Here is a 26,451-nt window from a genome sequence, read left to right on the forward strand (position 1 = left end):
TTCTCAATGGCATGTGGTGAAAGTCTACTCTTTAGCACAGGGGTGCACAAAAGGTCGATCACGATCGACCAGTAGATCGCAAAGGCAACACGAGTCGATCGCGTTGCCTTTGCATTCTACCTGCTTCCCAACGCAGAAGCGCTGAGCCAACCAACCTTTTCCACCCGGAATCAATTCTGACGTCGGAGAGGAAATTCCGGGCCAGCCAATTGCTGCCTGGCTGGCCTGGAACTTTCTCATTGACATCGGGGATGAAGGCTGGTCGGCCCGGTGCTTCTGCGTCGGAAAGCAGGGAGAGCTTGGGGCGGCGGTGGTTTGAAGGCCTGTTCCCCGATGACAATTGTGGCTTGGGGGAGGGCAGGGAGAAAGAAAGAGAATAAACTCTTGTAAACCATTCTGAGCTCTCCTGGGAGAACGGTATAAAAATTGAATAAATAAAATAAGAAGGAGACAGGCAGGGAGACAGAAAGAAAGAAGGAAAACAGAAAGAAAGAAAGGGGGAACAAGGAGACAGAAAGAAAGGGGGCACGGAGAGAGAAAGACAGAAAGAAAGGGGGGGCAGGGAGACAAGAAGAAAGACAGAAAGAAAGAAGGGGCAAGGAGAAAGAAAGAAAGGGGAGGGGCAGGGAGAGAGGAAGAAAATGTTGGCAGAGGGAATGAAGTCTGGAAGCATACAGCAGGCTGAAGAAGGGAAGAAATATTAGATGCCCAGTCAGAAGAAGAAAGTGCAACCAGAGACTCATGAACTCACCAGACAACAAAGGTAGGAAAAATGGTTTTATTTTCAATTTAGTGATCAAAATGTGTCTGTTTTGAGAATTTATATCTGCTGTCTATATTTTACACTATGACCCCCTTTTACTAAACCGCAATAGTGGTTTTTAGCGCAGGGAGCCTATGAGCATCGAGAGCAGCACGGGGCATTCAGTGCAGCTCCCTGCGTTAAAAACCGCTATCGCGGTTTAGTAAAAAGGGTGGGGGTTTATTTGTCAATTTTTGTATAGGTGACATTGCATAGTCATCTGCCTTGACCTCTTTGAAAAAACCTCGGAATATAAATGATAATTCACATTTTCTCTGCGTACAGTGTGCTTTTTTAAAATTTTCTTGTTGGTAGATCATTTTGGCTTGGTCATTTTAAAAGTAGCTCGCAAGCCCAAAAAGTACGGGCACCCCTGCTTTAGCAGATCTCAGCTTCCAAATTCCATTACAGACACTAGCATAACCTGGTTATTGGCAAGCCTACATGTATTTGCCAAGGTTACATACATCTTATACCTGGCATAACTACAGTTGTGGAGGAGTGACGTAGTGGTTTGGGCTGCAGCCTCAGCACCCTGAGGTTGCAGGTTCAAGCCTAGCACTGTTCCTTGTGACCCTGGGCAAGTCACTTAACACTCCATTGCCCCCCCAGGAAAGATAGGAGAAATACTTGAGTACCTCAATATAAACAGCTGAAGCTATAAGGAGTGTACAACTATTAAATAATAATGTGACAATGGCATTCTGTAAGTTATCACATGTTAAATGGAAGCCCCATCCATTTCCTTCCTCTGCTACAGCCATGAGAACATCCCCTCCCTGTATTTATACGCTATCGGGAGAATACTGTATATGGCACCAAACATTTGGCACAACTTCCTTGCCAAATTTTCGGCATGGAAATGCATTCTAATAGATGCAAGGCATTGAAATGGGGCAGAAAGGTAGGTCTGCACAAAAACACGTTTAACGTGCCCATTTATAGAATAGCTTTAAGTGTGCTTTTCGGAATAAAGGGGTTACATGGTCATATTTTTTTGCTTTATGGATAAGCTTAAAGGCCATGTTTTAGAGGATTTCAAGTCTGCAGATTTCTTTTTGTGTTGAACCTTAATATAAGGGGTTGCAGTAGTCAAGCTGAGAAATAACAAGGATGAAATAACAAGGATAAGGATGTTTAGCAAGGGGGCGTCTAGAAGTGTCTATATAGAATGGATCGTTTTTAGTTTATAGAAGGATTTCTTGACAATGGAACTGATTTTATCATGATAGGAAAGTTTATTATCAAGAATGACTCCGAGTATTTTTATCCTGGAATCCATTTTGATAGGTTTGTTTTCAATGCAGATTGGAGATGTAAGATCTTCCTTGTCGGTACAGGGAAACAGAACACCTTTGGCTTTTCCACTGTTTAGGGCAGGCGTGTTTTGGCTTAGCCATAGACTGATTTGGTTGAGTTTACAATTCAAATCTTGGCTCTCTTCTGGATTGTCTGGATTCAGAAGGTGTAACAGTTGAATGTCATCAGCATATGCAAAGGTGTTAAATCCAATAGATTGGGTGAGAATCAGCAAAGGGGCTAGAAAGAGATTGAAAAGAGTCAGTGAAAGAATGGAGCCCTGCGGGATTCCATAATTTTGTGGGTGAATGTCTGTATGCCCGAGAGTAGTTCTGTAATATAAACCTAAAACCTGGTTTTGGCTAGCTCTTTTGAATTTAAAAATAATTTGAGATTGTAATTATATTAGATTATAAATTCTTTAAATTTGACTGAATCCAGGTATAAAGGACAACTTCTGGTGTAGTATTTTTGCAATAATGATGAGCCAGACGATCAGTGGTAATGATCCAAAATGTTACATGCTAAGTCAGGGTAGTGACTTAGCATCGGATTTATTGATACTAAAAGCCAGGAAAGCAGAAAAAGTATGGTAGATTTTCTGAAGTGTTTATTGGCTGTTCCTAATCTCCGCTTCTGCACATCATTGCTAAGACTGTTCTTGTGCATTTGGGGGCCAAAAAAATGTTTTAACAGTAGGCTTTGAGTTTAAAACATCTCTTCCAACACCTGTTCTAGACTGTAAATTATGTTAATAAAGATCTGTTCACATACATACAAAATGCCATTGAAAATTCCCTCCCCCAGTCTCTCATCCCTGCAGTATAAAAATACCTGAATTGGTCATAGTGTGGTTAGATGATGGGAAGGAATCTAGCTGGTTCTAAGTACCTGCCGTGCATTGCCAGTTCTGTTTCAAATCAAAATCACCCTGGGAGTTCCTTTTGAAAATTAGCTGTAGGCCACTACAGGCGTAAAATTTCTACAGATTACTATATGTATAGAAACATGCATTAACTGTACTTGTGTTTTGTCCAGGTTGGATTTCAGATAAAAACCCGGGTTCAGGATTTGGGGCATGGCTGCATCTTTCTTGTCCAAAAAGCTGGAGCGCTTCAAATCTGCCCGTCTGACAGTTACACGAAGCGGGAGCTGATAGAATGTGCTCGGGCTGTCACTGAAAAGGTACATAAGCTTGATAGTAACTGGCTATAATTTTTTACAACACTTTAATCCCGTGTAAATCAGTAGCGTGTAAGAAAATAATCCACTGGATCAATATAGTTCAAATCCAACTATTTGATGTTTAGGACGCCTCAGCCCCACCACCCCAACACTTAGCACTAAAGATTATAATATTTACGATTCACCAAAAAGATTTAAAAATAAAATTATAATGAAAAATTAAAAAATGGACTGCCGATGATGAGGCACCACACAGCCTTCCCGCTGTTATAATAAATTTATTACAGTGGTGGAGTGGTGGGGCTGAGGCGTCCTAAACATCAAATAGTTGGATTTGAACTATATTGATCCAGTGGATTATTTTCTTACACGCTACTGAAAAGGTACAAGCAGTAGGGTATCTGGTACCTTCTGGCTATAGTAGGTGTGCGTCAACATAACCTAAAGTGTTGTGAATACCAGTGGTGTTTTCATGTTGTGACCTTCTGAATTGCTGGTAAGTGCATTTATACCATCCGTAGACTGCAAACGGAGTCGTCGTATTTTATTCTTAGGGAAGAGGTTGAAGTTTAATGACTGGTAAGCATGGCACTGAATAAGCTCCAGAAGAATTGGGTTTTAATTGTATGAGACAAGAGATAATGTGGGTTTCCATGACAGTGATACCACAAATGGTCTCTCTTTATGCAAAGGTTATTCGATCTGCTGAGTTCTAGACGTGAAGCGTATCAAAAATGGTAAGATGAGACCACATAACAAATGAGTTCTTTTAATCCAAATTAGAAATATTACTGTTAAGCAGAAAGATAGACCAGATAGTCAGACCACACTTGGAATACTGCGTCCAACATTGGTCTCCCTACCTAAAGAAGGATATAAAACTGCTGGAGAGGGTGCAGAGACGAGCAACAAAACTGGTGAAGGGTATGGAGAAACTGGAATACGAGGACAGACTTATAACACTAGGATTATTCTCCCTTGAGAAAAGGAGACTGCGTGGGGATATGATCGAGACCTTCAAAATACTGAAAGGAATCGACAAAATAGAGCAGAGAAGATTATTTACATTGTCCAATTTGACACGGACTAGAGGACATGTAATGAAGCTAAGGGGGGGCAAGTTCAGGACTAATGTCAGGAAGTTCTGCTTCACTCAGAGAGTGGTTGACACCTGGAATGCCCTCCCAGATGAGATTATTGCGGAATCGACCGTCCTAGGCTTCAAGAGCAAACTAGATGCATATCTCCTTAAGAGAGGCATATAAGGATATGGTGGACTATAAATTACGACAGGTGTACACCTGGCGGGGCCTCCGCATGTGCGGATCGCCGGACTTGATGGACCGAAGGTCTGATCCGGAGATGGCATTTCTTATGTTCTTATGTTCTTATGTACCCCATACCACGGCCACTTTCTTTTTAAGGTCATCATCACTGGGGTAATCTTATATCATGGTACCTGAGCTGTGAAGCACATATGAATTAGGCAAAGGGTATAAAAGTATACATTAAAAATGAACAATAGCTTTCAAAAATGAAGTAACCAACATGAGATTTATTCTATAAACTGTATTGTGGCTAGTGTATTTTATAAGATACATGCATAACTGCCAATCCTGTCACAACCCCACCTATTTTCCACCCCCAGGAATGTCTGCACATATAACAGATGCAAGGTGCTGAAACAGGGCTAAAAAGAGCAGATCAGCATGCAAATACACTTACACACCCTCTTACAAGTATAGGATAACGTCTAGGTTTACTTGCACAAAACTGCAAAGGGAGATGGGCAGGTCAGGGTATGCCATAAAATTGTACACCAGGATCTACACCACGTTTCAGCAAAGCTAGTCATAACATAAGAATAGGGATAGTGGGTCAGACCAATGGTCCATCTGGTACCAGCCCAGTATCCTGTTGGTCTGCAGTGGCCAATCCAAGTCACAAGCACCTTACAGAAACCGAAACAGTAGCGACATTCTAGAACCCCAGAGAGTAGCGAGATTCCGTAATTCCAAAGTGTAGCAACATTCCATGCTACTGATCGCAGGGCAAACAATGGCTTCCCCCGTGTCTGTCTCAATAGCAGACTATGGATTTTTCCTCCAGGAACTTGTCCAAACCTTTTTTTTCTTTTTTTTAAATTCAGATCTTTTTTTTTTTAATTCAAATCTAGTGTACCGACAGCAGGTAAGGAATCCCAACTCGATGTTGTACATCATCGATAGCCAAAGAGTTGTAGCCAGCAGATCCTAAGACCAAGATCCTACTCTCACTCATGAGACGCCTACAAACTCGCCCTGGGATGGAGGATAGTAGGTGGTGTGAGGAGACCAAATGCCAGTGTACAGAAGACGGTGATGATAGGTGATGTGAGGAGACCAAATGCAGGTATACAGAGCTTGAATCTTGCCAGAACCATCTACACCTAAAGTGGATTACATCTGGGAAGAGTCAAAACCCAACACCATTACCTATCAGTCCTGAAGAGTATCCTAGTGTTATGGTACCCCAAATCCCCAAGGATGATGCAAACCCTCTTGTACAGTTCAGGATAGAGAGCTCCCGAATCTCTTGGCCCCAGGAATACTACCGAGATGAGTCCAGCAATTGGGAGTCTCCTAACAACAGGGGGCCAGCCATATCTCAACCTGCTTCACTGCAACACCTTAAAGATAACCTTCAAAACATTCATACAAACCACATGCTGGCACTCACCTACTTCCAGCGTGTGCCATCCATAAAACATGGCCCGATCAGAAATGTGTTTGACTCCAGTGCTCCATTCAAAGAGTTTCCCTCAACAATACACTGCTTCTTGGCCTGACAAGATCAGTGACTCACTAGGAGTCCGATTCACTTCTGGAAGGAATCCATTGGATCACAAGATTGGAGAATTCACGATGAAGATCACATCTGTGGCATGGCCAGAGCAGATTTGTTGACTGGACTTTCACGAAGATGAAGACAAAAATCTCCGTCCCAGATCCACTAACATGAGCACTAACATCCACTAACATGAACATCTATAACCCCGAAAGTTTAAAAAAAAAAACCCAAAAACAACCCCAAAACCAAAACCCAGCATGCCTACATACAATGATTTAAAGGAATTAGATCTCAGAATAGACACCCCACCCCTTCAGATAAATCCTGGACTTTATTTGAACCTAAAGAAAACATTTTGCATTTCGAGTATCTTCCTACACGTGCCTAGGTGTCTTATCCGCAGTGAGTAATCTAAATGATCCACTGGGGCTTGTGGCCCCTGTAACCCACCAAGAACCTCTTAAGAAAGCAATTTTGCAATGCCAACAAGTGGGATGTGCATTGCAACTAGACATGCAGCAAGAATGGGAGTAATAAAACAATTCTCTTAGTCTCCCGCAAAATTGCATAATCCCGTGCCTGCTTGTCACTGTCCTCTTTTGGGTGGTACCTTTCTTGTCTCATGTTTTCACCCTTTTTACAGCTCGGAAAAGCTGGCTTGCAGTTGGCATGTCTCTGCAATGCTAAAGACAATCGAAGGTCAACAACGTTGCAAACGTCTCCGAAAGTCAATATGCACACCCAAATACGCACTAGGTGTGTACACCACATGGACAAATGATTCAAGAATGTATTTCAATAGCCACGCCGCAACATAAAACTTTATGAAAGTACGTAGCCTCCCAACTCCCCCTAATGCTCAGGCAATTATCCCCTGTTGTCCATATCATAACTCCCAACCTGCTTGGCTTCCTTGATTTTGCTCCGTGAACTAATCAAAATAGCTGAATTGATCCATTAATAAGCATGTCTGTAAATTAAAATGATAAATTACTGAATAATTAAGTGCACACAGTTCACAGTACATGTTGCACATATCACAACTTATAAACCGATCGACTTCCTGACTAGCCTGTTCTGATTCAGTTAAAGAGCTTAGTCCCCCTCCGTCAATGCTGCAGGGCTATCTTCTGCCAGACAAAGAGCCCCCCGACGTGCTCAACACTGTTCGCAGCCCAGTGCCATGTGCATAGCCGAGACATCCACCGCCGAACAAAGGAGGGGAGGGAGGGGACACAAGAGCAAAGCAGCAGTTGATGGAAGACAACACTGGAAGGCCACGCGACCATTGTGAAATGATGAGCCGTGAGCCAGGGAGGCAAGAAAACCTGGCCGAGCCGTGAGGACTGGAACAAGACCCATGAATGTAACTCATGAATAGGGCCGCAACTGGTCCAGAAGTGCACTCTCCACCTGTCATTGCGGTGCCCATTCCTTTATTTGAATTTCTGGTTTCGATTCTCCTATCCAAATGCTGCACTTCTCAAAATGCTGCGATGCTCTCCTGGCACAGGCCCAATCTGTAGACCTTGTGCCGGTCCATTCACATAATTCTCCCCCCCAACCCCTTTTCCCCACCTCGGTAGCTACGTTCCTGTCCCTGATTGGTTCCCCGCTTCCTTCCTCCCCCTTCCCTCCCCCTCCTTGACCCTATCTCCCTCCTACGGCAATGTCCTCGGCCATTTTGTTGCCACTGCGCCTCGTATATGGAGGGGTACTTGTCCTTTCTATTCCACTTCTATCCAATACGAAGCACAATGAAAACAGATAAAAAGACATTACAGATACACATAACAGAATAGGGAGCAAGTCTATAACTTGGCATCAAGATGTAGGTGCCACAATAGTGGATGCTTATCTCCAATTTTGTAACAATATTGAGCACAAAGCCCCACCTGAGCGCCCCCATTTTGGTGTGGAACGGGTCAATGACAGGCATCAATTGATGTGCCTAAGTGCACTCCTCAATGCATGCAACTGCTAATATTTTGTAAGAACTTAAGAATTGCTATACTGGGACAGACTGAAGGTCCATCAAACCTCCTGTTTCCAACAATGGCCAAGTTGTGGCCATCACTTGGTGACATGTCTATGCCCCCCCCCCAATGCTCCACCCACATATACACGGCCTTCACAATTACACCCTGACTTTGTATGCACATTATCGAAAGGTGCCTAGCTCTTAAATGCATTACTGCCAATTATCTGTTCCTCTGATGCATTCATATGTGCGCACTTGGCACCTAACATCAGGCACTGAGTTGTAGAATAAGGGAACAGGAGACAATTCTTTGAGGTGCCACCTGGATTAGGTGGAAAGAACACATACAAGTGCTAGAATTGTAATCTCTTAGAAGCGTGTGTATGGGTGTAAGCGATAATTTTCCAGCTATTTTGTAAGTACGTACCAGTAGTCAGTGATGTAGATTATGCAGGTGAGCATTCACATGGGCGGAGTTTGGATGGAATGTGAGTGGAGGGATGCAATTACACATGTACATGATAAAATAACATAACATAGTAACATAGTAGATGACAGCAGATAAAGACCCAAATGGTCCATCCAGTCTGCCCAACCTGATTCAATTTAAATTTTTTAATTTTTTCTTCTTAGCTATTTCTGGGCAAGAATCCAAAGCTCTACCCGGTACTGTGCTTGGGTTCCTACTGCTGAAATCTCTGTTAAAACCTACTCCAGCCCATCTAAACCCTCCCAACCATTGAAGCCCTCTCCAGCCCATCCTCCACCAAACAGCCATATACAGACACAGACCGTGCAAGTCTGCCCAGTACTGGCCTTAGTTCAGTTTTTAATTTTGCTGAATTTATAACAGAACACTCATGAGAGATAACCATAAAGGTTCATTATTTGGTGCCTGAGGAAGGCATTCCAGATTTCCGAAACTGGGATCCTAGTTAGGACCTTTGACGTTTAGATCTGTTTCCAAGTCAAGTAACTATATTGGGACTTTTTTAATGCAAATAAACGTGACTGTTGGTTGATATAGACATCTTGCTTGCCTTTCCTGTTTGTTTGTCATATATTGAGGCAAGGTTTCTTATCTCTTCTGTCTGGTTCTTTTATATGTATAAAGGAAGCATTTTAACCTAATTTATTAAGGCAACATGAGCGCCTAAGTGCTTTCATTAAAACGAATCGGCTCCTGAAGCATGCAAATGCCAATGCACGTGCTCTGAGGTTGGTTAAAATGTGTGCTTGCTCTATGTACATCGCTTCTGCACCACCCAAGCTACACCCCAGAAACGTCTGATCATGGTGCGCATTTCAGTACACACTATCTTGTTGTTGCCCATATTTTTATGCACGAATACTCCTGGGCAATTTTATAAAATAATAATAATAATAATTTTATTTCTTATATACCTCTGTACCATAAGTTCAAAGCGGTTTACAACAAGATATATACAATGAGAGTAAGAGATGTTTACAACAAGAAGTAAGAGATGTTTACAACAAGATACATACAATGAGTGTATGTGATGTAAGGGGAACAGAAAAGTACATTCTGGGATACAAATTGCAAATGGAAGAGAACCAAGATGGTTTGAATCAAAAGGAAGTGTCTAGTCGGAGATTGGGATGCAGGGGAAAAACAATTTTGGAGGAATACCATTACAAATGGGAAGAGGTTGAGTTAATCTAAAATCAAGAGAATTGGGTATTGGGATGAGGCTAACTGAGGGGGATTGTACAAGAATTGGGATTAGAATTTGTTAAAAAGACGGGTCTTCAGTGATTTTCTGAAGTCGGCGTAAGAAGTGGCCTCGAGAATGGGTTTTACGAGCCATGTGTTCAGTTTGGCTGCCTGGAATGATAGCATTCTGTCTAGGAACTTCTTGTAAAGACATGATTTCAGGGATGGGTAATTAAAGACCTTATTCACATGTAAAATGGACCTGTGGATAGTGAAAAAACTTGAAAATTCCCCCCCCCACACCTTTTACTTAGTGCTTACATCATAAGCAATTTTGGAAATATGCTCAAGTCACTTACCCCTAAAGAAACCATGTTTTGCCAGTTCTGTAATTCTTCTCTTTTCCCTGTCTTTTCTGTAAGGTTTCCTTGGTGCTCTCTGCCCTTCAAGCTGGAAACAAAGGTACCCAGGCCTGTATCACTGCAGGTAGTACAGTATCTGGGATCATCGCAGACCTCGATACCACAATCATGTTTGCGACAGCTGGAACCCTCAATGCAGAGAATAATGAATCATTTGCAGACCACAGGTCAGGCTTACCAAAAACATAGAAGGGAACTGGCCAACTTGCTATCCTTGGTCATCTCTGCTCTTCTTGTTTCCATTGGTATTTTGTGCAATTTTAATTCTCCTTTTTTTGTTGTTGTTGAATTAAACATAGTAACATAGTAAATGATAGCAGATAAAGACCTGAACGGTCCATCCAGTCTGCCCATTAGTTATACCCATTAAAAATACATGATTAAATTAAATAGAATTAATTAGAAACTACCTTATTGGATAAACCTGGTTTGGGGAAGGGCGGGTATTGGATTGAGGATCAGGTATAGATCACTATTTATTTTTGTAAATATTATAGCTGCTGTTCAATCAAAAAATTTAATTGCAATTAATCATCTGATTTAAAGGAATTAGGAGTGAAATTGCATAGGGAGGATATTGTCAGTCTAGGTGGGAAAAGAGAAGTGAGGATGATGTGGTTTATGTGGGGGAGGGGGTGGGGGAAGAGATTTGAGAGAAGAGAGAGGTGAGATTACAAAATTAGAGATGTGGCACTATGAGCAGAAGTAGTTGAAGAGATGAAAATTGGAAAAATGGGAGGAGAAGAACTGAAAGTGAGTATAGAAAGAAAATAATAAAATAGGAACATGGATGATCTATAGAGTGCCCACCCCCCCAAAGGCCACAGTAGAAGATCTAATGCCTTTCTTAAACTCATAATCTCCCACAAAACAAATCATTATTTTATGAGATTTTAATTTCTCAAAATATCCGAATCTAGGGGAGAAGGGAGAAGCAAAAAAATGAATAACAGAAGGTGAAGAAATATATATAAAATCAATGTTAAGAAAACTATTTTAAAAAGGGGAAGAGGTGGTATTAAAGGAAAGACAGTGATGAAGGAAAGTGACATTACAAAAAGATTTCAGTGAGAAATAAAAAAAAAAGAAGAAAATATAGAGAAAGAAACACACTGAAACTAATGAAAGGGAGAACCAAGAAAGGTTTTAAGAGAAAGACGTAAATGAGACTAAAAGCTGGATGAAATTTTATTGTGCTTTGGGTAAATTCTATGACCTTGAAGTGTAAAACTGTTACATAGAGAGCACAGTTTTCAGAAGAATCTAACTAGCTCTAACTATAGAGTTAAATAGCCACATCCTGGGGTTGAAAATTGGCTTGTCTTTTCCAGCTAAAAATTATTCTATGCATTGGCATGTCAAGGTAAAACAGTTTTGCGCTGCGCTCCAACTGAATGGAAATGTGATTGAAGTGCATTTTAAAGTAATAAAAGAAAACATCTTCACCATTAAAATTCAGTGAAGAAGATAACAAACTGAAAGGTGTTTTTTTTTTAATCCAGATGTAGAGATTATCTCGCCCAATTAAGGTCAAGCTTAGGTGTAGGCGGCCATCAGCATTGCTATCTCTCACTTTTTGATATAGTAGGCTGCCACAGATCGAATCAAAGTTTAAGTGCCTCTTGTTTAGCATACTGTCGTTGCTGCTCCCCTCCAAGTCTGACACGACGTTACACTTTCAAACCCCACCTCTAGCCAGAGTTTTGGCCAGGTACTAGTGACCTGGATTGGCCACCGTGAGAATGAGCTACTGGGCTTGATGGACCATTGGTCTGACCCAGTAAGGTTATTCTTATGATCTGAAGGCTGTAGCATTCAGTCTTATTTTTCACAATAACATAAGAATAGCCTTACTGGGTCAAACCAATGGTCCATCAAGCCCAAGGAGTAGCAGCGTTCCATTATCTCAGAGTAAGAAAAATTCCAGAACCCCAAATAGTAGCAACATTCTATGCCAGGGGTAGGGAACTCCGGTCCTCGAGAGCCATATGCCAGTCAGGTTTTCAGGATTTCCCCAATGAATATGCATGAGATCTATTTACATGCACTGCTTTCAATGCATATTCATTGGGGAAAACCCAACTGGAATACGGCTCTCAAGGACCGGAGTTCCCTACCCCTGTTGTATGCAAAGAGTAACAAGATTCTAGAACCCCAAAGAGTAGCAACATTCCATGGTACCAATCCAGAGCAAGCAGTGGCTTCCCCCATTTCTTTCTCAATAACAGACTATGGACTTTTCCTCCAGGAAATTGTCCAAACCTTTCTTAAAACCAGCTACGCTATCCTCTCTTACCACAACCTCTGGCAATGCATTCCAGAGCTTAACTATTCTCTGAGTGAAAAAAATATTTCCTCCTATTGATTTTAAAAGTATTTGCCTGTAACTTCGAGTGTCCCCTGGTCTTTGTCATTTTTGACGGAGTGAAAAATTGATCCACTTGTTGTGCCTGTGTAAATGGACAGGTGTGCAGTTGCATGTCAACATCAGCATCTCCTTTCACTCCTGCCCAACTTACCCTGGGCTACCCAATTGACCTGCCTCCTCGTGCAGGCAGGCCGCAGCCATCAAAGTTGAGCCCTGTGCTGTCCTGCAGCTATTCTGAGAAAGTATAATGGAGTTCTTCTCGAACTTCTATAAGATAAGAGCCTCTGCCTCTCTCCTACTCCTACTCCTCCCCCCTACCCCCAGTAACCAAAAGCAGCCCAAGCTAATTGTGGCCGTGGTGGGACCATACTTGAATCACAATACCAACAGTGACAGCCCCATCGCTCTTTCCTCATGCATACATGCCCCAGAGGCTGCAGCCTGCCACAGCACAGGCAGAGCAGCCGGCAGAAACTCCAGTCTCATTTTATTTATTTATTTTAAAATTTTCTATACCGTTTAAACCCTAAACGGTTTACATAATACATACATAAATTTATAAAACAAAATAAAAATAAGCAAACATAAACAATCCTCAGGAAAATCAGCAATAGGAAGACAAAAGCCAAAAGAGGTGTGTAGAGTCAATATCTAGAAAAAGGCATCTACAAACAATTGTTTTTTAAGTAGTTTCCTAAATTTGCCTTTTTCACCACATTTCCGTAATTGACTCCCAAGTGAGTTCCACAATTTAGCACTTCCATAACTCATAAACTCCCTTTTCAAGATTGAAAGAACAGCGTCTGCCACCCATCCAAACATCCAACCAATTAGGCAGCAGGATACCAACTGAGAAACTCATTCATTCTGTCCCGGAGTTAAGTATGAGGCCAATGCAGGGATAGATTGAAGAATATGAAGACCAGGGAATCTCTTTTCCTTAGTGGTCCCTGTAGTATCAAATTACACTCAAATTATACTGCCTTTGGCCACCATGTTCTGCAGTCCACTCCTGGTCAAACCTTATCACCTAGAGCTCCCTTCACAACAAGCCTAGCAGCTTTCAAAACCATGGATAGGTTTTTCAGACCTGTTTCGTTGTTTTCAAGCCTTGATGGCATCTTGAAATTTAAAAGTTCTGTACTGGCTATAAATTTAAGTCCATGTGAACTCAGCTATACTTTCCCTAGGTGTACCATAAGCAATAAAGAAGTAGATTGCTGAGCCTTTCTTCTATGCGTTCGAGGCAACAATATCGACTTTATACTATACAGAAGAAAGGCCCACAATCTACTTCTGTATTTTGCCAAGAAAACTTGATGATAATGATTATACATAAAGAATCAACATGCAGTGCTGGACGATGGTCCCCTAGGTCAGAATGGAGGACCTTGGTCTAGCACAAAGCTGACTTCTTTTTGGATCTGTAATCCATTAAGACGCTAGGACTCAAACCCGAGTCGTTGGCACCTAACACACCCAATAAGATATTGGAGTAGAACACAGCAGCCTTCATGTGGCCTCCTCCATTAAATTAATACCATCATCTTGACAAGTGAGCATAATTACCGTATTTTCACTCATATACCACGCACCCGTGTAAAACGCGCACACGGGTATAGCGCGCGGGAAACTGTAATTTATGTAAATAAATTTTTATATACCACGCACGCCGCCCCGACTCTCCTTTCGCCCACTCCGACTCTCCTCTGGCCAGCCCGACTCTCCTCTGGCCAGCCCCGACTCTCCTCTGGCCAACCCGACTCTCCTTTAGCCCGCCCGACTCTCCTCTCCCCCTTGAAGTCTTGTCCTCACCCTGAAAGCCTGATGCCCCCCCCCGATGTCCGATTCATCCCCCCGCAGGACCGCTCGCACCCCCACCCCGAAGGACCGCTCGCGCTCGAACATGAACACGCACCCGCACCTCCACCCCGAAGGACCGCTCGCACCCCCACAGCCTCCCCACCCCCCCCATCATGTAGAAGCTGCCTACCGTCGTCCTGCTGCTTCCTCTGCCGGCGGTCCTGCCCCTTCTCTTAGCCCTGCGTCTACGCTGCTTCCTCTTCCGGTGGTCCCGCCCTTTCTCTGATGTCAGAGAAAGGGCGGGACCGCCGGAAGAGGAAGCAGCATAGACGCAGGGCTAAGAGAAGGGGCAGGACCGCCGGCAGAGGAAGCAGCAGGACGACGGTAGGCAGCTTCTACATGATGGGGGGGGTGGGGAGGCTGTGGGGGTGCGAGCGGTCCTTCGGGGTGGGGGTGCGGATGCGGGTGCATGTTCGAGCGGTCCTTCTGGGTGGGGGTGCGAGCGGTCCTGCGGGGGGGTGAATCGGACGTCGGGGGGGAACTATGTAAAAAAAAAAAGGGGATAACGCGCTCACACGTATAACGCCCAAGGTTATGCACGGTTTGTAAAAATCGTGTATAATGCGCGCGTTATATGCGTGAAAATACGGTAGATGGTTTTTTAGTCTTTTGGAGCAGCAATTCAATAGTTGTTTTTTTGGATCAGCTCATGCAGTATGTCAAATGGGTCCAGAAATGACGTTACAGCTCAACAGTGAAAGACTATGGGCTCCTTTTACTAAGCTGCGATAGCGTTTTTAGCGCACGCAGGATTTTAGCGCGTGCTAAACCCACGCTACGCAGCTAGAACTAACGCCAGCTCAATGCTGGCGTTAAGGTCTGGCGCGCGCTGCAATTCAGCGCTCGCTAAAACCGCTGTCGCAGCTTAGTAAAAGGAGCCCTATGCTTGATAAAATAAAGGTATCTTGTGATTAACTTGAAAATGAGTAACCCTGACAACCTTGTGGTTCCAGCAGCATACTCATATCCCCAATGACCTCACAGGTCAGTAATTATTGTACTTATTAGCATAACCTCATGATTAGTTGCTGCCATCTGAAAGTTTCAAGTATTCAAGTTTTATATAAAATTTGATAAATTGCTTTATCATATTTCTTTTTTTTATTGATCTTTATTGATTTTCAAACTTTGACAGTGCCGTACAATTAATTTAGATATAAACACTACAAAGAAGGCACTTTAAATACACAATTAATACATAAAACAATCATTTCCCCCCTTTCCCCATAACTTGTTATATTAATTAATCTTTATTCATTTTTATTATTAAACTTTTTTTATTGGTAAAGAAAATAACAACTCACAACCACAGAACATAGATAAGGATCGTAACATTTCCAATAACAGTCAAAAGAGGGCCACCTCCCCCCCCAAAGAGGACTGGACTCTGATGTCCTCTCAGGGAACAAAGAGACCCAAACACCCCCCAACTGGCCTATACCCCCCCTCCCCCCAAACCCCTCTTCCCCCCTACCCCAACAGAAAAGAATCCCAGGTCAGACAGGTGGAGCAGAATACAGTTGCAATCTGTTCACAATTCGACTACGACTCCGTGGCGGCAAACTGTCCAAGTAAGGAGACCAAGTGTGATTCATTTTTGAAGCTCCCAGTAAGTGTAACATATAATTACATTACATTAGTGATTTCTATTCCGCCAATACCTTGCGGTTCAAGGCGGATTACATAAAAGTTTTCAGAGATTACATAAAAGTTTACAGGAATAGCATAAGAGATGTCATAAGAGTTACATAAGAATTACCAAAGAGTTGTCGAGATCTTAAGGTGGTAAGTGTTGGGTAAATAGAGGCATATATCATATATACTGAAATCACACTTAATATATCATCAGATTCTAAACTGAATCTAATAATCCCTCTCCCTTGTATCCTATAGTTATTCATAAGTAAAAGAAATCATAAAATATTCCCATCCCCCCACCCCACCGTGAATGTATATGAATCAAAGGGGGAAAAAATAATGTTTATTCTATACAATACTTACAATCTTTGCAATATTTTGTTAATGGCTCCCAAATAACCTGACATTTTTTTAAATTTCCCTGCTGTATAGCAATTGTCCTTTCCATTTTGAATATGTGGCATAAAGAGTTCCATCAAAAGCTGTAATTCTAAGCGATGAACATAGCTAAAAAGTTTACAGCATTCAAGGGATACAATAGGTCAAACGCATAAAAAGATGTACAGGACTTAATGTGCCAATGGGAAAGGAGGGTAAGAAATGCAATATCGTATAAGAAAGAAGACAAATAGGGGAAGGACAACAAGAGTAGGGTGAGTAGGAACCGAAATGAAAGCGGAGAGAAAAGCAACTAGGAAAGAAATAAAGAAATTAGAATGAAAAATGAAAGAGAGCAAGAGAAAAGAAAGGGAAGATTAACTCTGCAGGGAAAAGAAAGGTCAGATGTAGGGATGAAGACCTGACTTAAAGAGCTAAAGGTCAAAGGCATCTCTAAAGAGAAAGCATTTTAACTTACGCTTAAATCTATCCAAAAAGCGTTCTTCTCTTAAATGGATAGGCAGGGAGTTCCGCGTTTGTGGTGCCGTGACTGAGAAGAGGTATTGATGGCGTGTGTTAATAATTTTAAGTGAAGGCATAACCATGTCTACAAAAAACACGTAATGGTAGCCTACTGGTTAGAGAACCAGGGAATCCAGGGTTTACATCCCACTGCTACCGAATAAATAGGATTTTGGTAGGATCTTGGGCAAGTCGCTTAATCCTCCATTGCCTCAGTTACAAATTTACATTGTAAGTTCTCAAATACCGATTTGTGTACCTGAATGTAACTCACCTTAAGCTACGCCTTAAAAGGTATGAGCTAAATCCAAAATCCTTTCCCTTCCCATCAAAAACTAGCTTTTTTTACCTTCAACTATAGAAAAAGCTGCTATCAAAATATGGGAGCTGCGTATTTCCAGCATTTACAATGTCTGTATAGTCAGAACCAGCACTCCCAAGTGCATCAATCTCGGCCCAGTATTGGGGTGACTTTAATTGCCATCACACCATGTGGAGCTATGAAGCAGATGAGAAGGACCTCATGGACTGGTCTGTCCAAGGATGTGATTTTTGTCTCGGTGAGCAAGCTTGCTTCCACTGGAACTGGACAGTAATACAGTGCATGGTATTTTCTTTGGCAGCATAAATTAAAGCCAGTGTCAATATTAAAAGCTTTTTTTCTCCCTGCTGCAGGTCCAGAATGCGTACTGGTCAAGATGTTATCATTAATCTGGTTGATAATGGTGCTGATTTTCTATTCATTTCAACAACATATTACTGCTTTTAATGCCACTTTTTTTCTCCTGATTCTAGGGAAAATATCTTGAAAACAGCAAAGACTCTTGTTGAAGATACAAAGCTGCTAGTGTCCGGTGCTGCCTCAAGTCAGGATAAGCTAGCCCAAGCAGCTCATTCCTCGGCCAACACCATCACACAACTGGCAGAGGTGGTAAAGATGGGATCAGCCAGCTTAGGATCTGATGATCCCGAAACACAGGTATGGGAAAAAGAAGTCAAAGAACCAACAAAGGAGTGAAAAGAGAAAATTGAGATATTTCTGGAAGAAATGGCCTACATGTTTGTTGTAGAAAACTAAGCAAGATTCGTTGCCTTGGGCATAAATGGTGAAAATCAAAAGCTCCAACAGCAAAATTAACCTGGAAGTGCCAAAGTCAATATAAGGCTGATGTAGCTCTTGTAGAAAAATTATACTATGCAAATATTATTGATAATTCTCTTCTGATTATTTCAGTTAGCTAATAAGGCAGTTGTACATGTACAGTAAGTTATAGAATACCACAGAGCATATGGCTAGCATTTACTGTATTTTTATTTTTTTACTTAATCATTTATATACAACTTATATCCTAAGTGGTTTACATTCAGGTACTTTATCAGGCTCAAACTCTTATCTAGTGTACCTGGGGCAATGAGGGGATTAAGTAACTTGCCCAGGGTCACAATGAGCTGCGAGGGATTTGAACCCACAGCCTCAGGGTGCTGAGGCTGTAGCTCTAACCCCTGCGTCACGCACCCCCATAGTTAACAGTCATGTCCTTAACAGCTCATGTTCTATAATTTATGCAAGCAAAAACAGCGAACAACAGTCTATGGCGTTTGAAATGATGAATTTATTAAGCATACTCAACACTATTCATGTTTTGACCCAAAGGCCTGCATCATGAGTCTAAACATATAAAATGAATGCATGTAAGAAATACATATCTACAATAAAATGTGTCAAGTTTCAAGTTTATTACGATTTTATATACCGCCTATCAAAGTTATCTAAGCGGTTTTTACAATCAGTTACTCAGGCATTTTCCCTCTCTGTCCCGGTGGGCTCACAATCTATCTAATGTACCTGGGGCTATGTATGATTAAGTGACTTGCCCAGGGTCACAAGGAGCAGTGCGGGGTTTGAACCCACAACCCCAGGGTGCTGAGGCTGTAGATCCAATCACTGCGCCACACACTCCTCCCAAGGTATAACACACGTACATCTATAAAATATAAAAATAAATCATATAAAAAAAAACTTTTAATGCATGTAAATGAACAACAAACCAAAATAACTTAAATTATTACTTAAGTAAATACCTACGAATAAATAGTACTAAACTGTATATTTATTTTAATCATTTACATTCCGCATATCCTACAATTCTATGCGGATTACAAATTATTCATGTACTTGAGCATTTTTCACTATCTGTCCCGGCAGGCTCCCACTCTATCTAATGTACCTGGGGCAATGGGGATTAAGTGACTTACCCAGGGTCACAAGGAGCAGTGCGGGATTCAAACCCACAACCTCAGGGTGCCAAGGCTATAGTTCTAACCACTGCACCACACACTCCCACAGAATACCTAAAAAAGTACTGACCACAAAACAAAGTATATATACACATAACGTAGCAAATAAAATATGGAACAATTATAACAGGGGAACACACAGAACAAATATGTACATTCACATATACATATGCATATATGTATAAGTATACAGTACTCCCCCGATATTCGCGGAGGTTCCATTCCAGGAAGCCCTGCGAATCTTGAAAAACCACAAATACGGTTTTCAGCGGGGGAGACAGGAGAGGGCAGCAGAGAGCTGCCGGAGCGCCGGCGAGTGAAGGAACCGCCTCTTCCTGTACTAAAGTCGGGCCTCACCAATCAGGAGCTGCTTTGACATGCAGCTCCTGATCAAGTTTCAAGTTTATTGTATATTTGATTAATCACTTACTGAAATTTCTTGTACATATCTTTAAAATTACAAATAATGCAGGGGACAACAAAACCAAATAGACATTAAACAAACATAAATTATTGATTAGCAGTATAAACAGTGAAAACGAAGGGAAAGAATGAGTAGAGAAATACAAATTGCTGATAAAAAAGAGGACAATTATGGTAAAAAAACAGTAGGAGGGAGTAAACAATAACCTTAAAATAGGTTATGGAAATAAACTGGAACTCTTAGTCGAGGTTTTATTTTTTGGGGTTTTTTTTTAAGTATCAAAAGCATCTTTAAAAAGAAAGCTTTTTAGTTTGCTTTTAAATTTATCTAAGCTGTTTTCTTCTCTTAGGTAAATAGGGAGGGAGTTCCATGTTTGAGGAGCTGTGACAGAAAAAATAAAATACCGCTGTGTATTAATAACTTAAAGTGATTGATGAGGCCCGACTTTAGTTTCAGGAAGAGGCGGTCGGAGCTTACCATGAGTGTCGCCGGTGCTCCGGCTGCTCTCTCCTGCCCAGTCATTTGCGGTCGGAAGATACCACAAATGACTGGGACTGCGAATCGCCGACCGCGAATGACCAGGGGAGCGCTGTATAAGCATATGTGTGCATATACATACCTGTGCAGCATTTTGAAAATATAATAATTACCTTAAATGTTGATATGAAGCATTTAGTTGAGTCTGCTTAATAAATTCATCATTTGAAATGCCATAGATTGTTGTTCGCTGTTTTTGGTTTCCGCTGTTTTTGCTTGCTTTTGAGTTTGCAGTGGATTCCATTGTCTCCTTTTTTTTTTTTAAATTTATGCACCCATGTTGCCTGCTGCTTTAGGTGACCTCTCATAAAATGAGGGGGTGAATACTTAGTGGGAACACCTGATCACCTCATTTCGGCTCTGCTCAGTTGTGGGGGTCATTTATTAATGGCATACACTGTCATTAATGTGCTTCATTTTCAGCAGGGCTCATTGCATATAAAATGAGCCTTGAGGTAAATAGAATGCAGTAGCACACATTAACTGTTAATAAAAGGCCCATTTACTATAAGAATGGCAATGATACTTGCATATATTAGATTTTTAGAGGTAAATATTCAACGGGTAGCTGTGTGTATTTTGCTGACCACTGCTGGTGTTATTCTTGGATATTCAATGCCAGACCATGTCCAGGCTTCAGCATCGAGTATCTGGTTTATGGGGCACAAGGTAACACCTAACCAGTTAAGCCAATATTCATTACTTAAGTGGACATGGGTTGCTTCATAAAGATAGGTCTATGCTTTACGCCGTCTCATTAAGTGGGAGAGTGTAGCGCAGTGGTTAAAGCTACAGCCTCACCACCCTGAGGTTGTGGGTTCAAACCCACGCTGTTCCTTGTGACCCTAGGTAAGTCACTCAATCCCCCCATTGCCCCAGGTACATTAGATAGATTGTGAGCCCACCAGGACAGATGAGGAAAAATGCTTGAGTGCCTGAATAAATTCATGTAAACCGTTCCGAGGTACCCTGGGATGTTGGGGTTTGGGGGTTGTTGAGGTGGTGGGTTGAGGGCCAGCGTCAGGAGGGAGTGGGCATCCCTTCTGCAAGTTTTAGGTGTGGGTGTGGGGGTCCTCTGCCACAGTCGGCTCAGCTGATCGCAGCAGGGGTATTTTCTCCCCAATCAGCTGAGCCAGCTCAGCTGATTGGGGATTCCCTTGTCTCAATCAGCTCATGGCAAGTGATCCCTCAGTAAAAATAGTTGGCTAAGCTGCCTATCTTTGTGATGAGGCTAAAGCGTGATTCTCTAACTGATACCTGTGACATGGGCACCGGTTAGAGAATCAGGGGAGTTAGGCATCTGTCTGGTAGGATAGATGCAATTCTACATAGGATGCCAGTACGCGATACTCAGCGATACTTAGACGGCTGCTGAGACCGGCGACCTATACAGTATAGGCATGCCTATATTTTATAAAGCCCTCCAAATTGTATGGCAATCAACTTACTAGCTGTCTCCTTCCAGTCCTAAATATTCAAATAGTAAACATATCCTGTTGGATTGGATACTAAAGACTCGTATCATTTATGAGTAAGCCTCAGCCCCACCACTCCACCGCTGTACTACCTTTCTCTTTATACAAACTAGAGTCGGATGACACGCGCAACCTCGGGAGACCTTTGATACAGCACTAGTCGGTGTGAAACATGTCATGTCGGGTCAGACTCCCAGGCGCTGGCTGATATAAGCTAAGTATATACATTACCTTTTCATACAAAACAAGAATTTTAGACTATACATATTTCTTATTTAAAGGAAGAATCTAAAATTGATAAAAGAGTAATGATTATTAAACCGTATATGGGCAGCCAATGATGAAGTGCCACATAATTCTTCCCGCAGTCATGAGTTAGTACAGCGGTGGAGTGTTGGGGCTGAGGCTTACTCATAAACGATACGAGTCTTTAGTATCCACTCCAACAGGATATGTTTACTATTTGTATATTTTATAAAGTGCATGTCAGCCTTTCAATCCTGTCCAAATAGCATCCCCCAAAACAGCCATGCATGAATTACGTACTCTAAAAGTGCACACCCATACACCAGCGCTTTAAGAGCTGTTTTCTACATATAAAACACACTTTATCGCATTATAGTCCATGCAACTTTTTAAATTAGCCATTCTGTATATAAACCACTGTTTTCTATTCGCATAAGTGGCTTTGAAAATTAACCCCAGAGTGAAATGATGCATCTGTCCAGCTTTCTAAGATTTTCTGGACAGTTGTCCACTTTGGTCTGAATACTTAGTTTCACCATTTAGCTGGGCTCTGCTGAATCTCAATAGCCTTTTCGTGCCATATGTGACTCTGACAACCGATGATGTTTTTCTTATTAGAGTCCTAACTAGTATAGAGTAGCAATTAACAAATCAACAGACCGGTATTATTTATTTATTTAAGTATTTATATACCACTTATAGCCTTAGGGCTCCTTTTACGAAGGTGCGTTAGCGGTTTTAGGGCCGCATCAGATTAGTGCACGCTAGCTGAAAAATCTACCGCCTGCTCAAGAGGAGGCGGTAGCGGCTAGTGCGCGTGGCATTTTAGCGCGTGCTATTCCACGCATTAAGGCCCTAGCGCGCCTTCGTAAAAGGAGCCCTAAGTGGTTTACATTGAGGTACTCAAGTATTTTTCCCTATCTGTCCCAGTGGGCTCACGCTCTATCTATTAGAATGAGGTTGTAAGTAGAAAAATGCTTGAGTACCTGGATGAATTCCTTGTTACCCATTCTGAGCTCATTGGAGAGGACAAGATAGATATAAAAATAAATAGAATTCATGTACCGTACTTGAAAATCAAAATAATAGACCTCAATGTTTGAAGAATTCATGTACCAAGGACTTCCAAACAGGCTGACGTATGTCCTGATCATTAGAACATCCCCTCACCAAAGCAGAAAAATGATTTGAGTCCATGTTTTTTTACAGTTAACTGTTTAGTTCTTAAAACTGATTCTGTACATCTCATTGTTGACTAAATTGATGCTTTTATTAATTCACAAGCAAAAGCTTGACACAATATTAGGTAGTATAGCCTGATTACTACACACTGTACGAATCAGAATCTCTAGGTAAAATAGCAAAACTCTGGGCGAAAGGTAAGTTTCACAAGTCAACACTGCTTTTACAGTGTTGAAAAGGCTGTGTTGGTTGCACTGCTTCTCTCAGTGAAAGGTACTTTGTTTTCATCAAATACTCGAACAAAGGATTCCTGAAAGCTTCCCCAGCACATCAGTGCTCCAGCCCTGTGTTCTTTCCACATTTATTTTAAGCAAATCCAAAATACTTAGGGCTCCTTTTACAAAGGTACACTAAGGGGCTCATAATAAGAAAAAAAAAGTCAAAAGTGGCCTAAATGGCTACTTGGACGATCAAAAATCCTGATCATCCAAGTACCCATAATCAAAGCGGGTTTTAGATGTATCTAAAACCAGCTTAGGCCTTTCCCCTGCCTCTAAACGCACAGAGAGAAAAGAGGCGTTTTTAGAGGAGGGGAAAGGGTGGGCGGGAGGTGGGCTGACCTACACCTAGGCGTACAACACGTATAACCAAAGATTTTGACAGGTTGCCTAGTCAGCACTTACACGTTTTGACTTAGACCAAGTCAAAACAGGTATAACTGCCGAAAAAGGGGCCGCTGAGCTGATGGCGGCTGGCGCGATCAGCTCAGAGGCCCAGCAACCTACACACACCCCCACCGCAACCATCGTGGCAGGAGAGATGGGTCATCTCCCCTGCCGCAATAGCGATACCACTTGGGATCGCTAAAGCGGCAGGAGAGATGACCCATCTCTCCTGCAGCGATCCACCCCTCTAATCGGGACAGGAGAGAGCCCAAGCCCTCCTGGCCCCACCAAGTACGATCGGGGCAAGAGGGAGCCCAAGCTCTCTTGCTCCACAGCACCCCGACCTTCCCCGACTTGATGGGGCAAGAGGGAGCCCAAGCCCTCTTGCCCCGCGAACCCCCGACTATGATCGGGGCAAGAGGGAGCCCAAGCCCTCTTGCCCCGGCGATCCTGGAACTCTTCCCTCGCTGATAACAATCGGTCAGGAGGGAGCCCAAGCCCTCCTGGCCACACGACCCCCCCCCCCCAAGAACGGGCAGGAAGGAGCTCAACCCCTCCTGCCCAGGCGAACCACCTACCCCCCCCCCCCACTAAAATACGGGCAGGAGGGATCCCAGGCCCTCCTGCCCTTGACTCACCCCCCCTACGACCGCCCCCCCAAACCCCTGATCAGTCCCCCCGCTGACCTCACAACCCCAATCCCACCCCCATATCTTGAAATTGTTGGCCGGACGGACAGGTGCCAAGCCCACCCATCCGGTAGGCCAGCCAGCTCAGGAATGAGGCCGGATTGGCCCAGTCAGCTCAAACCCCGCCCACAAGTGCGGCCTGAGGCGCCTGGACCAACCAGAATAGGCCCAGGAGCCTTAGGCCCCTCCTGTGGGCAGAGCCTTAGGCACATGGACCCAACCCGGCTTAAGGCCCCGCCCACAGGAGGAGTCTAAGGCTCCTGGGCCTATTCTGGTTGGCCCAGGCGCCTCAGGCCCCACCAGTGGGCAGGGTTTGAGCCGCTTGGGCCAATCCGGCCCCATTCCTGAGCTGGCTGGCCTGCCGGACGGGCGGGCTTGGCACCCGTCCGTCTGGCCAACAATTTCAAGGTATGGGGGTGGGATTGGGAGTGGGGGGGTTGCGGGTCGGCTGGGGGGCTAATCGGAGGTTCAGGGGGTGGTCGTGGGGGGGGGGTTTGAGTAGAGGGCAGGAGGGCCTAGGATCCCTCCTGCCCGTATTTTAGTGGGGGTGGGGGATAGGAGGGGTTGAGGGGTTGAGCTCCCTTCTGCCTGTTCTTGTAGGGAGGGGGGGTCATGTGGCCAAGAGGACTTGGGCTCCCTCCTGGCCCGATTGTTATCGGCGAGGGGAGGGTTCCAGGATCGCCGGGGCAAGAGGGCTTGGGCTCCCTCTTGCCCCAATTATAGTCGGGAGTTCGCGGGGCAAGAGGGCTTGGGCTTCCTCTTGCCCCATCGAGTCGGGGAAGGTCGGGGTGCCACCGGGCAAGAGGGCTTGGGCTCCCTCTTGCCCCATCCAGTCAGGGAAGGTCGGGGTGTCGCGGGGCAAGAGGGCTTGGCCTCCATCTTGCACCATCGAGTCGAGGAAGGTCAGGGTGCCCCAGGACAAGAGGGCTTGGACTCCCTCTTGCCCCGATATCATCAGGGTGGGGGGGGGGGGGGTGTGGATTCTGTAACCGGTTTTGTTTTTGACAGACACCAGTTACAGAATCCAGCTTTTAGGCGAAGGACTGGCTCCTCCTTTGCCTAAAAGCCCTTGTTTTGGACGTTTGGGGCTTAGGCTTTTTTAGGTTGATTATATGGTATAAGTTTAGACGTAGTGGTGGTCTGAGCGTTTAAACAGCTGAACATAGAGGCAGGCCATTATCAAAAAAAACCTCCTTTTGGATGGGGAAATGGGAAGGTACTTGCGGTATTAAGTCGATTTCAGGAATTTCTTGAACAGTAGTGTCTATTTCTTTTCTGAACGTTGTCAGTAGATTGGAGATTTGGTTGTCTAGTTTTGCTGCTTTTGTGTCTAGGAGGCCATCGTACAGTTTTTTCAGTTTAACTTCTTTGATTGGAGGGTGTGTGAATGGGGTGTGGGTTTTCTTATGTCTAGTTGAGGTAGTTTGGATGAAGCAGTTGTTCCGGTAGGTTGGGCTGTCGCCGTTCATTGTTTTAAATAGTAGACAGTAGAATTTGAATAGAATTCTTGCCGGAATTGGAAACCAATCTTCATTGAAGATCTTAATTCAAAGCGATGTACAGTTAAAAAGGGGAAATCCAACATATTTAAATATCCCCAAAAACAAAGACATTAACGAACTTACGAGGAACGTGGGAAGAACTACAATGCATATAGAAAAGAAAGACAAAGACAGTCAAAACAAAAGGAGAGTTAAAAGTTTTCATTATTTATTTTCTTGAGCGTGGGATAGCCTCGTGTTAAGACCGGTCTCGAAAGCCTCTTTATATATCCAACATTTTAACATTCCTTTAAACCTATTAAAGAGTTTTCTCTTCCTTGAGGTGAGCTGGCAACGTGTTCCAAATCCAGATGCCCTGAGTATGAAATGATTTGTGATCTGGCACTATTTATTTTTCACTGGACCATCAAGTTACTTTGTTTAAAATTCCATTTCATTAAATTATTTTATTGCTCAAGCCATTTTTCTGCA

The 26,451-nt window shown here is 43.1% G+C and overlaps 1 protein-coding gene across 2 annotated transcripts in view; it reads left to right on the plus strand.

Annotated features, from left to right (window-relative positions):
* Positions 1-26,451, plus strand: part of TLN2 (talin 2) — a 572,423-nt gene that overhangs the window by 450,025 nt on the left and 95,947 nt on the right. For both annotated transcript variants that reach the window (XM_033920311.1, XM_033920312.1), the window contains 3 exons: positions 3,140-3,286; positions 10,194-10,360; positions 17,758-17,941. In XM_033920311.1, the coding sequence (XP_033776202.1) occupies positions 3,140-3,286; positions 10,194-10,360; positions 17,758-17,941 (498 nt within the window). The remainder of the gene's footprint in view (positions 1-3,139; positions 3,287-10,193; positions 10,361-17,757; positions 17,942-26,451) is intronic.

The sequence above is a fragment of the Geotrypetes seraphini genome, chromosome 14 (genome assembly GCF_902459505.1).
Source record: "Geotrypetes seraphini chromosome 14, aGeoSer1.1, whole genome shotgun sequence".
Classification (NCBI taxonomy): domain Eukaryota; kingdom Metazoa; phylum Chordata; class Amphibia; order Gymnophiona; family Dermophiidae; genus Geotrypetes; species Geotrypetes seraphini.